Genomic DNA, 14,012 nt, shown 5'->3' with positions numbered 1-14,012 from the left:
CCTCCCACATAGGGGAGTTTTCTGTGACCATTCTCCTCTCTAGTATCCCTTGATGGTATCCCCTGGAAATTCACGACCATTTACAACCCAAATTCTGCTTCTCTTAGATTTAGATTCTGGTCTGGATTGGACCACATCGCCGCCCTGCCGCAACTAATTTGGTGTTTGGGAGGAGACTTCAATGTTACCAGATGGTCCTATGAGAGGAACTCCTCTACCTCCATCTCTAGGGACATGAGGGACTTCTCTTACTTCATTAGTCGGAATGAACTCCTTGATATTCCTCTTCAAGGAAGTGACTATACGTGGTTCAACCATGCTGCCGAATCTTCTCTCTCTAAACTAGATCGTTTTCTTTTATCCCCAAACTGGGAGGAACAGTTCCCGGGCTCTTTTGCCTTGGCCTTGCCCAAACCCACTTCTGACCGTTGCCCCATTCTTCTGGATACCATTGCAGTAAGGAGAGGCCCAAAACCTTTCAGGTTTGAATTAGCATGGCTCCAAGAGGAGTTCCTAACTACCGTTATACCAACCTGGTGGAACTCCTTACAATCCCAGGTCAAGGGTAGAGCAGGCTATAGACTTCAGACAAAAATCCAGCTTCTCAAAGCTTCTCTCAAAACCTGGAGTAGATCCATTCCAGGCAACTACTCCCTAATCAAATCCTCCCTCCTGAGTACCATCCAAGAACTGGACCGTCTTGAAGAATCCAGGTCTCTAGACACCACAGAGTTAAATCTCAGAACACAGTCAAAATTGGAATACCTTTCCACTTTAAAAAAAGAAGACATTTATTGGTTCCAGAGATCATGGATAAAGTGGGTGACCAAAACACATTTTTTTTCCATGGAATAGCTAATTGTCACAGAAGAGACAATACTATTTCGATGCTCAAAATCAACAACTGTTACTTGGTCCAACCTGAAGAAATCGAGTAGGCTATTGTAGAGGTTTTTTAGACTCTATGCTCTGCTGCTGCTGGCCCGAGACCAAGAATGTCAACTCTTGACTTCCTGGTTCTCCCTGTAGATCGGGCAGTTTGGCTAGAGCAACCCTTCACAAAAGAAGAAATTTTACAAGTAGTTGATGCCTTAGCCAAAGACAAAGCCCCTGGACTAGATGGTTTTCCGATAACACCTTTCAAAACTTTTTGGGACACCTTCTGTCCTGACTTTATCGGTTTCTTTGAGGAGTTCTTCCACAGGGGAACTCTCCACAAAGCAATCAATGCCACTTTCCTAGCCCTTGTCCCCAAAGTTGAAGGGGCAGAGGAAATCAAGGACTTCTGCTTGATTAGCCTCTTGAATGCTGCTTATAAAATACTGGCTAACGTCCTTGCCTCTAGGTTTCAACAAGTCCTCCCCTCAGTTATGTCTTCATCTCAAACTGCCTTCATCCAAGAGAGGTAGATTCTAGATGGGGCTCTGGTGGCTCATGAGTGTATCCACTAGAGGCACTTAGCCAAGAAACCAGCCCTAATCTTCAAAATAGATTGGGAAAAAGCTTTTGTCCACGTTGACTGGTCAATTCTGGAGGAGCCCATGGTAAGAATGGGGTTCAAGGAGCGATGGAGGAGGTGGATGAGAGGCTGTTACTCTCACCCCCATTTTTCTATCCTCATCAGTGGAACCTCGAAAGGCTTCTTCCCATCCTCAAGGGGACTCCGACAAGGGGATCCCCTATCCCCCTTCCTATTTGCTATCGCAGCAGAAGTCTTCAGCCGATCGATTTCCCACCTTTACCAAATTGGCCTCCTTTTCTGCTTTAAAAGTAGTACTCAGGGCCCAACGGTGTCTCATCTGCAATATGCAGATGACACTCTGGTTTTCCTTGATGCCTCACGCAATGAAGTCAACACTTTCAAGTTCTTCCTTAAATGCTTTCAGAGAGCAACATGGTTTAAAGTAAATATGGAGAAATCTAAAATGATGGGAGTTGCTATGACAAATGCAGAAGTAAGAGCAATCATCCCAAATTGGGAGTGCAAAGTGGAGGACCTTCCCACAACATACCTTGGTCTCCCTCTGGGGTTGGGGAAACCAAAAAAGAGACATTGGTCTCATGTCTTAGACAAGGTAGAGAGACGTCTGGCGGGGTGGAAAGGAAGATATCTCTCTATGGTAGGGAGAGATACCCTGATTAAAGCCACCTTGGCAAATACCTCGGTTTACCTCATGTCCCTTTACCAGATGCCTGCTCAGGTGGCTAGCTGCATAGAACAGCTTATGCGGAATTTCTTGTGGTCAAGGCAGGCAAACAAGACTAAATTCCACTTAGTAGCATGGGATAATATTTGTCTACTAAGAAAGCAAGGGGATTTAGGGATTCGGGTTCTTAGAAAACACAATACGGCACTCCTATGCAATGGTGGTGGCGCCTAGCCTCTCAGCCAGACTCCCTTTGGGCTCGGGTTTTACGGTGTAAATATAGGATCCTGGAAGGAACCTGGTTTTCAGAAAGGACCCAGAGGCATAGAGCATCAGGAGCTTGGAAATCTTTTGCCTCTTCCCTTTTACATTTTAGAAGATTCATTAGATTTCACCCTAGAGAAGGAGATAGGGTGAGTTTCTGGTCAGATTTATGGCTGGGAAACTCTCCACTGCATTAGGATTACCCAACCCTTTATTTACTTGTCTCTAACAAAAACTTCACGATCGCTGAGGAAATGATACTTTCAAGAGGCCGAAGAGTCTGGAACTCATCCTTTCGAAGAAACCTTACAGTAGAGGAAACCTATCAATTCCAGCTACTATCGACTGCTCTTTCCTCACTCTTTATTCCAACACATGGGAGAGACATAGTGGTTTGGACTCTATCCCCCTCAGGTCTCTTCACGGTAGCCTCTTTTTATAAGAGTCTCACCCAACCCCCAACTTATCCTCTCAATCCCACTTCAGTTCTGGCAAGAGTAATGTCCACCATCGCCCCACCTAATATTCAAACCTTCAATTGGATTGCCTGCTCCCAAAGAGCACTCACAGTGGGCCACCTTCAAAAGCGAGGGATCTCGATACCTAATAGATGTGCCTTGTGCCAATGTGAGGAGGAATCCAACCCCCACCTCTTTATTCTTTGCAATTTTAACCGTGAGCTCTGGAGCCAAGTGTTGCAACTCTTCGGTATTCAATGGGTCACACCCCCCATGGTCAGGGCCCTGATATCTTACGAACTGGAGTCTCATTGGCCTTTGGCTGGAAGAACTTTATGGAAGGCTACTGTGGCTGTTATCATATGGACATTATGGGTAGAAAAAAATAATAGAATTTTTAATGGACTTAAACTCCATTTACCAGCTCTATTCCCCAGGGTAATATCGCTGGCCTCCTTTAGGGCCGCTAATCACAAGACGTTCTCAGGATTATCAAGGAACTTTTTCCTTTGCCAATGGAAAAATATCCTTAACCACCAGCCACGAAAAGTTTCAAGACCTAACAATTGGCAACCACCACCAGAAGGTAGCATCAAGCTGAATTTTGATGGTTGCTCCCTAGGGAATCCTGGCCCGACAGGCACTGGGGGAGTCTTTAGATATCACCATCGAAACATCCTCTAACCTATTCTGAGCATCTTGGCAGCAATGACTCCCAATATGCAGAAGCTATGGCTCTTTTATTAGGCCTGAAAAAGTTCAATCCGTCTTGGGGCACACACCTGATTGTGGAAGGAGATTCCCGAAACACTCTCATGGGCAAGCGGGGTGACCCCTCCCTCATGGCAACTAACTACAATTTTTGATGAAATTGCTCACATTTGGAGGGATATGGACGTCTCCTGGAAGCATACATGGAGGATGTCCAACGAGCTCGCAGATCTCATGGCGAAAGAGGGTGCTAGAATCCAAGTGGAATACCACGCCAGGTCCTACTTCTTTTTTGTTCTGGACCACAGGCGCACTATGTAGCCCCTCTTGACTCGGGCACTCCGCAGCCCTTGTTTACTTTTTGAAAAATCATTGTTATTCATTGTAATTGGGCGGGACTTGTAAGCCTTTTTTTGTACATGACTGACTGATGTATTTTTTATCGAGAGTCACTCTTAGTAGGTGCTCTTGGTCCCTTCTACCTCTGTAATTATTACTGTCTCAGTAATACAATGTTAACATTTCAAAAATAAAAAAGATTATGACTAAGCTGGATATCAAGCTTGTATTAAATGGATTCCATTCAGGCAATCTGACTCTTTCTAGCTTTGGAGGCTGCCTAAGTGCTGTTATTTGTTTTGTAATGCTTTTGTGTCTTCGGATTTTTGGATATTGATGATGCGCTTAATGTTTTGTTGGCTTACATAAGGCATATGAAGTACAATTGGAATGCTCGTTCCTGTGCTTTCTTTCTACCTGAAATTACTTTGGTGTCTCGTGTGGAAAATTTACTTGGAGGTAAGCGTTAACTTGGAGAGGAAGACACATCTCTCTACAATACCAGAGAGCTGAAAAGAAATTGATCGCATAAATGATTCCAGCAATTTACAACTGATATGCACAATAAAGAATAAAGAATGACAAAAATATCCCTAATGAGAGGAATAACCTTAACTGCCCTTGGACAATATACAATATGAGATTAGGAGGACCTGTACTCTTTAACACTACCACTCAAAATCTAGATGGGTGACCATAGATAGTTTGCACAAGAGAAATCTGAACCGAGGGATGGTGTGCGACTTGGTGAATAAATCTGCAAGCTGGAGCTGTAATGAAATATGAGGCAATATGCCATTGTCAATGCGAGAGCACTAGAGTGAAAGTGATGCTGAATAAAGTAATAGTCAAGCTCAATATTCGTAGCATGATCGTGATAGACAGGATTGTTGCACTCTTGTTGTCACAATATAAAGGGGCAAATAGCCAACAAAGCTAAGTAACCTTTGCAATATCAACTATGGCACGGTACTCAGCCTTTGCATGAGAGTGCTTAGATGATTTCTTGCTTCGTGCATCTTCAAGATATTAGTCACTGTAAAAGAAGCACAAGCCAGTAGTAGAACGGTGATCATTCACCTCACTGGCCCAGTCAGCATCAGTATAAACTCGAAGCTGAAGCTGGGTTGAAGATGTGAAGAGCATAGAATGTGATAAGTACCACGGATATATGGGATGGCGTGGAACCAGCAAGTCTTATAGTGCTCAATAGAAACATCACACTGAATTCTAACTATGTAGACCCACTTGCAGCTAATGTCACACTTGCCAGGTGGAAGAGGGATCAATTCCCAAGTACCAGCTTGCTCTATTGTGTGAATCTCTTCGGCCATGACCTGCTGCCAATGAGGAGAATTGAAAGCCTCCTTATAGGACAACTGTAGATCATAAGATAGAGTTGGAGCCAGGAGCCAAGCCCCCAGCATTGGCCCCATACCGGATGGCACATCCTGAGATGGAGGAACTAAGGAAACCGCTAAAAGAGCTCATGCCGGATTCATTCAACCCGCGAAGGCACCCTATTGAGCCCCAGTGCTATTCTGAAAGAAAGGTTCAGAAGAAACAAGGGAAACTACAAGAGAAGAAGAAAGCTCAAAATACGCATGAATATCAATCAAATGTTGTAAACCCATTGTGATGAGGAGGACGATGCTTATCTACACAAAAAAAAAGAAAAAAAAGAAAAGTGGCAGGGGGGGGGTTGATGCTCACACTTAGGAAAACAACATTCAGATGGGGGGATATTGGTACATGCGAGGGAATTAGAAGGTGCTGAAGTAGTGGTGTGCAGGGCATCAACAGAGGGACCTGCATGATCGGAGGTCACTCTGCAAGAAGATGTTGTGGGGATAGGGAAATGATAGAGGTCTCATGAGATAGAGAATCAGTTAAAGGATATAAGGGGAAAGAGAAGTTGAGACAAGCAATTTCAGAAGATCTAAAGACTGCAGGAAGGGTACATGCCTAGGAATCCGGAGCTTACGAGCTTTGGGATAATTGCAACGATTGCCCTTGTGCTTGATGCCGTACCTAAGAAAGATACACAGCTGAATGAGAAGACAACTTATGACATCACCTCCTCTACAATGGCATAAAGAAACTGAAGGTGTAGAACTAGAAACACAGAGCGAAGGTCTGCTGATGAAAATGTTGTGTTGGGAATATTAGATGCTCATGATAATATAGGACCGGGGTGTAGAATAACGTAACGACAGAGAGTCTTCTCTATCTCTCTCAAAAAAATAAAAAATAAAAAGAAAACAAAAAAAGAGTCATTTGAGGTCATATGCTGGTAATGTAGAGAAGAATCCATGTAATGAAATCAAAGAATTGATAGATTGAAAATAATGGTGGAAGCTTACAAGCCAAACTTTGTTACTCTAGTTTAACTAGGACTCTCAAAGCAAATAATATTCATCTATGAAAGAAAAATTCTAGTACAACACCTATTTATAATAAAAGTTCGTACTTAGAACCCAAGAAGTCACAACCCCAATTGAATAGAGGTCCTAATTAGAACAAAATATGTAATGATATTTTTGCTCCTAGTCAAATAAATAATCCCACAGAGACTCTTAACGACTTTCCCAAGCAACCCAAAACTAAAAAAAAAAAACAAAAAAACAAATCCTAAAATCCCAAAAAAACTTAAAAAACCCAAAGATAAATTCTAAAAATCCCAAAAATATATCTCTATGATCTTATAGGAAAAATTTATAAAATAAGAGGCATTCTGTCCCACATCCGATGGGACACCCTTGAATCAAAGATCCATCCTGAAGAAGATTTACCTAAGGAGGAAGCAACAAACATGGCCGAGGGAGATTGTGATGAGTTGTTAATGGATTGTTTTTCCTCTTGACAACCCTCTCCATCCTCATCACTATCATCATCATCATCATCGTCATCACTATGGAGGCAAATTTCTCAATTTATTTCATTTGTTATCATACTAAAAAAATTGATTATTTCTTCTTTAACAACATCAGGAGTCTTTTTACATGGGGTAACATCCCCCCTGATACCCACAAGATGTTTCTTGAATCGGTTTATGCCCCCTTTTTGTATCCTTCTAACAAAACTGGCATCCTATGCTATTTTTATCATTAGGATCTGGGTTGTAGCCATATTTCCAATCGGGATCACCACTTCTATTAGATCCCGAAGAAGATATCTCAAAATAATACAAGTTATACAAGCAATAAAAAAATTACTTAATTTGATTACTCAATATCCAAGCTTTTACCTCAAAGATGCTTTTAAGGACTCAAAATCTTATAAAAAACCCTCCAATAGATTTATAAAACATCAAAAATTAAATCTAATATCAATGGGTGATGTTTTGATCAATTTCTCATAACTTTGACTCTTTGATCCTAAAGAAATCACCAAAGACTAGTTTTTGGGGGATTTTCTCTCTAAAATGGGCTCTAATGAGTTTTAGGTTTCAAATGATTCTAAAATCCACAATTTCGACCCCTTAGTTTAAAAAAAAAGACATGAAATGCCCCTATCAAGTGGCTTTTTCGCCTCTGAGCTGGGCGTAGTACCTGAGCGGCTGCCTATGCGGGTTCACAGGGTTTTTCGCTTTTTTTTGGTGCCTTAGGCCTGGGCGCATCGCTCATGCCCCTTGTATTGCCTTTTTTGCCTCCCAGGCGTTGGGCAGTCTGCTTTTTGAAACACTACCTTATGTCTTTCCTCAGGTTATCCCCAAGGACTTAGCACACCCCACACTGGATCTCTTTCATCAATGACACACAGGATCTAGGTCCATGAACTTGTCTCACAAATTTGGAAAGCCTAGGTAAAAACCAGCAGCGAGCATCACATGGGATATGCTTAACCAAGGCTCAACACATGAGCATAAGTCCAAGACCTAGGGACAGGTTATATGTGGTTTGGGCGTGCCACCCCTTGGCTTAGTTTTCCTTCCTAAACCTTGAAGTTTGGAGAGAGAAGAGGAGAGAGATATTTAAAGAGTGGCATGCCATTCCTTGAGAGAGAGAGAGAGAGAGAGAGAGAGAGAGAGAGAGAGAGAGAGATGTCAAGTGTAGAGTATGAGCCCCATCCGTAGCTAGTTTATATAGAATAAAGGCTAGGGTTTCTAGGGTTAGGGTTTTTCCATCTTTCTGAGACATAATCTTGACCTTTGATCTTAGAAACCTGTGGGGTGAAGGGATCTCATTCATTCATCCCTTAAATCCACCATTATGATTAAAAAGATGAGGTGGAATCATTGTCCTTCAGTTTTCATAACTCTAGTCCCATCAAATATTGTGTAGAGAAAGTACTAAATCAATCACAATTAATTTCTTATACCTTCCTATTTTGAAATCAATCACAATTAATTTTTGACACCTTCTTATTTTGAAACCAATCACAATTAATTTCTTACACCGTCCTATTTTGAAATCAATCAAAATCTCTACACAAAATGTTTCCTAAAATATCAAGTCAACATATGGCATAATCGCCATCTTTCAATTTGGGAAAGTTTAGAGGTGTAGCGCACCACCCATAGGGTGGCCATGTGGGCTCCACACCCCATAATATGGTGGGCCCAATGTACCCCATTGGGCCCTCGAATACTTTAAACATAATTTCAGATAATAAAATAATTTTATAAAACGTCTAAATATTTAATATTTATCTATGATTAAAATAAATCTAGAAAATTGATTTTTCCTTTGTTAAAAATCATTTCTTAATAAAATAAAATACCTAGAGAGGTCTAAAAATTCATTTTAATTTTTTGAAAAATGATTAAAACATATTTAAACATATCTAAGAAGATTTGTTGGCAATTGGATCCATAGAGTTAGGATTACGACAAATGTGCTGAGGACTCCATCCTTTTTAGAGACCGTATTTCACTACACCTTCTCAAAATGACCCAACAGATGACTCACAACCTTTCGCTGGGGATCATGATTGGACAATCAAAATCAACCAATAAAATGAAAAAGTACCATTCTAGATCATGGATTATAGGTCCCTCCCTGAGGACAGTCCATGCCCCATTTCAGTAGTATGCTCCATGGGTCCTTCCAACACAGTCCAGTGTTGCAGGGAGTGATCTCTTCTGCAGATGTACACGTCACACACCCTTATCCAAAAGGGCTGCTTCCCGAACAGCTATCTAGTGTACATGCCATGTGATGGTAATGATGAGGATTTAGGCCCTTGTCCTCTCTGGCAATCCATGACACACAGGGGTCAAATTCATGGCCCCTGGCCAACTGGCCTAGGCACATTTTTGACCTCAACGAGGGCTAACCCCACATCGAAAACCCTTGTCGGTTGTGCTCACACAATGCCCATGACTACTGTTTTTAGACACGACACTGAGCCATAGCCAGTCAAAGCTCAGTTGTGTCCAGGCATCACAAATGCCTCATAGTCCAATGTGGAATACACTCTCATTGGAGCCAATATTTTACTATATGTTTCTATTACATGCTCTCATAAGGCCTTTAAATGGCCCCATAGCCCCAATTAATACATTATGAGAAACAATAAAAACAAAAAGAATCCCAAAGACTTTGACCTGTTGCCACTTTAACAACTCTTTAGTACACAAACAAAATTGCATAAACTTGATTTTTGGTAGCATGAAACACATGCTGAATACACAGTAAAATATCAGAAGATTACCTCAACTGGACTTTGCACACCCTACTCGGGGTCTCCTCCTCCAATGGCGCATGGGATCAAGGTTTATCTCAGATCTTCAAAGTAGGGGAAATCAAGATTAATCTCAAATCTTCGAAGTAGGGGAAACCATAGGCTATCAACGCTTTCAAACCAGAGGGCAATGGTGAAACTAGAAGCAATACTAGGCCTCCATGCTTAAGCATGGTAGACAAGGTCTTAATACGTAGTATAGTAAGCTAAGTCTCACTATCAAGTATGGAAGGCTAGGTCTCAATACCTAGTATGATAGACTGGGTCTCAATACCTAGTATGGAAGGTTAGGTCTCAAAACCTTGTATGGTGGGCTAAGTCTCAATACCTAGGCTTGTATGGTGGGCTAGGTCTCAATCCCTAGGCTTAGGGCGTGTCTCCTAAACTCCTAAGGTTTGGGACGTGGCTCTCTTTTCATTTCTCAAAGATGGCTCTATCTTAGAGAGGCTTAAGAGAGAAGAGATCAAGAGAGAGAGATAGAGGGCGGCGTGCCACCTTGTGCCGTAGAGAGAGAGCTCAAGGTGTAGAGTATAGGGTCTCCCATGGTGTCTATTTGTAGACTTTCTCTAGGGTTAGGGTTTCTTAGGATTAGCCATCTTTATGGAGAATAGATCCAGACCATTGATCCTAGGAGACCTGTGGGGTGATAGATCTTCGCCATACAATCCTTACATCAACCATCATGATTAAAAGGAAGGTGCAAGAACCTTATCCTTCACCTTCCTTAACTTAATCCCATCAAACAAATTAGTAGGGAAAATATATTATACTTCCTATATCTTCCATAAATCTTTTACACATGCTCTATTTTGAAAATTCAAATGTCTTAATTTTCAAAACTTTCCATATTGTTGTCAATTGATTGAGTGGCTTGATTGCCCTCATCACAAATTAGGAAAGAAAAGCATAAAAGGGGGGCGCGCCTGTCATGGGGCCTTATGTGGGCCCCACGCACCACCCACATGTGTTAAACATGGTGGGCCCCATAGCCCGTATATATATATATATATATATATATATATATATATATATATATATGTGATTTATAAAAATATAAAATAATTTTTAGAAATACTTAGTTATTTTATTTTTCTCTCTGAATATTGAAAATATTGAGAATTTAGTTTCTCTCTATTTATAAATCCATTTTTAGAAAATAAAATATCCAGGGACTTCTAAAAATTTATTTTATCAATCTAAAAATCATTTAAAGTCAAATTATTAATTTCAAATTGATTTGATGGGATTTGGATCTAAATATGTTAAGAAGATATTAGTTTTTGCTAAAGCACTCCATCTTATATTAAGGACTATAATTCGTGCTCACTTTCTCAAACTGATCCAGTGGTTCCATGATCCATAGACCATCGTAGGGATTCATGATTGGGCTACCAAAGTCAGCCAATAGGTGAGGGGACACAATCATAGTCTATGTATTACAGGTTCCCCCTAGGGACATGTCCCATGTCACACAGACTTGGTACAACCACAACTCTATGATGTATATGGGGATCATCTCTCGCACATATACACGTATCACCCTCAATGGTATTTTCTCTCCGGACACGGCTATCATATGTACATGATGTGTGATGGTTCAAGATGAGGATTTGGCTCTCGTCCCTACAGGCCTGCCATCACACACAAGGGTCACACAGTCCCTTGGCTCACTATCCTGGGCAACTCCAACCTCATCAAGGGATAACCCTTTTAACCCTCATCGGTTGTGCTCTATGTCCAGGTGTTTGTAAGGCCTAGCTTGTTAAGTCTAGTCTGAGTCTCAACAAACATCATTTGCCAATGTCTGTTCCACTGGACCATACTCCCACTAGAGTTCTGTGTTCCACCATATCAAAATATTGATTACATGCTCACACAAGGCCTTTAATGGCCATGAAAACCCAACACTGAGATCTACTTGGCCTCTCTGAGCTTATTGGTGAAAAAATTGAGAAAAACCTTAGGTTGCCTTGCTACCCCTTTAACTTGGGGCAGAAGACATGTCTCTCTACGATACTATAGAGCTGAGAAGGAAAAAAAAGGATCTTATAAGTGATTCCTGAAATTTATAACTTATATATACAATAAAGAATAAAGAATGGCTAGAATGCCCTAATGAGGGGAATAACGCAGCTGCCCTTGAACAATAAACAATAGCTTAACTACCCTAAAACAACATATATATAATTTATTTAAAATGCATGCCTTTATTCTTTCATATGGTCCATATAAATGCACCTTAGGATCTTTTTTGATCGTAAGTTAGTAATGTGTTTTGTAAACTCTTGTTCTTATTTTTGTTTATCGCAAAACAACTAATCTTTTATTAGATTTATCCATTTTTTTGGTCTGTTTTATGATTTTGTTGCTATGCTAATAATGGTGCAAAACCTGTTGTGATTAACTTTACTATTTGTATATGTGTTGTTGGTTTATTCCCTTTATTTTCTGTCTACTGTGTGCCTTATGTGGAACATTTACCTTGAAGGCTGCTAAATTCTGCATGGAGAAAATTGGTCTTTTGAATGAATTGGAGAGATCTATATTTCCTGCACTGGGTTTGTGCAAAAGTTATCTTGATGAAGTATTTCATACTTTGAAAGAAATTGTACCCCCTGGTATGTGGTTTTTGGACTTTCACCATGCATGCATTTGTTGAGTACTTCCATTACTATGAAAAAATTACTCTGCATTTAATCTATCATATATGCTTGGAAATATGAAGTCTCTCTCATGTATATATTATTGACCCTCTAGCAGTCTTGGATGGAGCAGAGGTATTAGGAGTTATATATGGTGATGTCTTTCCTTTTTTTTTTCTTGGCCCTTGATAGAGCAGAATGGTAGACCAGGATTCGTGTAGCCGACCCTAAATAGTTGGGAAAAGACTCTGATGATGATGATAGATATCTTTCCTTTTTTCCTGTTTTTCAAAGGGGAACTTAGCTATCATGGCATTTCCTTGTTGGAAACAATCTATCAGAGCATTCTTAAATGTTATCATCAATCGATATTTGAGTGATAATCGTCCATTCCTACTGATTGGTGCCAAAATGAGGACTAATGTGTACATAGGCAGATCAATGTAGGTAGTGTGCAATTTTTATGATGGACCCACATGAGTAATTTTTCAGAGTGATCGTGCATAAGTAATTGTTTATATCACCCTCTATTCCCACTACTAACATGTCAAAAAAGAAATTGTTTTTATCAGGGTGTGTGGCGAACTTCTTGTTAACAACTTGAAGTACAAATCAAGTTGAAAAAGATGTCATTTACTGTCATTGATGTATTATCACCTAAATACACAAATCTTGCATAATTGTCTCTCTAAGTCAGAAGGGGTTGCACAAAATGATGGCAAAATGTAAAAGAAAATTTCAATGACGTGATTCTTGGTTACATTGACCTTGGGTTTTTGTATTTGGAAAAAGTTAAACAATATTGTTAAATAAAATTTACTCCGAAATTACAATACACTGGATAAGTGAACTTCAGGAACCTCCATCCTAATCTTGGTGGAACACGATCCCATTTAGTAATGAATTTGCTTTTGTATAGATACAGAATGCGCTCCCTGAAAGTCTGGGATTGCGATCCCTTTATTTTACCATGTACAAACCTTGTTCCCCCATCCATCCATGGAACTTCAAGCCTCCCTTGCTCCGCGCTCCTGCTCCTAATCCTGGAGCTTTTGTTGCTCCCGTTCCTAGTTACTATGCTTTGAAAATATATAAAAATTCTAGTTTCATGGCAGTGAAGGCACCCTTGATTGCTATAATACCATATCATGTTTGAACTTGTCATGTTTTAAACTTGCTACTTCATTGTTGCTTCGTGTATTGGTAAATTATGCTAGAATTTTTGTTTTAGCAAGTGATAAAAGTTCTGTTAAAATGTATCAAGTATAATAGGTAAAGGTTCAAAGAGGTGTCAAGGCAACAACTAAATGACCTTGTAAGCGACTTTGCAGCTAATTTACTTCCCTCTATCATAGTTTCATGGCAACAGCTAAATGACCTTGTAAGACTCTGTATAGGCTAATTTAGCTGCCTCTATCCTAGTTTCTATAGGAACATAACAGAATGTGACATGTCAAGGCAGGTAAGGAAAAAAACAATCAAAGATGGTGTTTATTTTGACAATATCAATAATATGGGTATGCAATTATTGTTTACATTGTTACATGTAGTAGATGGGTAGAATGTTGTGCCTTTCCTTGAATTGCTGTGGGTTCAAATCACACAACCTACATTGCTTGTAAATAAGTATATTTTATGAAAGTGTTGAATATATATCATTATCATCATCGTAGCCTTTTCCCAATTAATTTGGGTTGGCTACACGAATCTTGGTCTGCCATTATGCTCTATCAAAGGCCATATCCTCAGTAAGGCCATAAGTCCCC

The 14,012-nt window shown here is 40.2% G+C and overlaps 1 protein-coding gene across 9 annotated transcripts in view; it reads left to right on the top strand.

The window, feature by feature from the left end:
* The window catches only part of DCL3 (dicer-like 3), a 92,468-nt gene that overhangs the window by 41,277 nt on the left and 37,179 nt on the right, over positions 1–14,012 (top strand). For 7 of the 9 annotated variants that reach the window (XR_016047488.1, XR_016047487.1, XM_088855726.1 and 4 more), the window contains one exon: positions 12,093–12,222. The exons of the other annotated variants lie outside the window; for them this stretch is intronic. Coding sequence is in view for 5 of the 7 variants with exons in the window: in XM_088855726.1 (XP_088711852.1) it covers positions 12,093–12,222 (130 nt within the window). In the remaining 2 variants the exon portion in view is untranslated. The remainder of the gene's footprint in view (positions 1–12,092; positions 12,223–14,012) is intronic. 9 annotated transcript variants of the gene reach the window in all.

This window comes from Amborella trichopoda, chromosome 13 (genome assembly GCF_054954075.1).
Source record: "Amborella trichopoda isolate Santa Cruz 75 chromosome 13, AtrichopodaSantaCruz75HAP2 v2.0, whole genome shotgun sequence".
NCBI lineage: Eukaryota > Viridiplantae > Streptophyta > Magnoliopsida > Amborellales > Amborellaceae > Amborella > Amborella trichopoda.
Note: the sequence above shows the minus strand (reverse complement) of the source record. Positions and strands in the feature narration are given on the sequence as shown.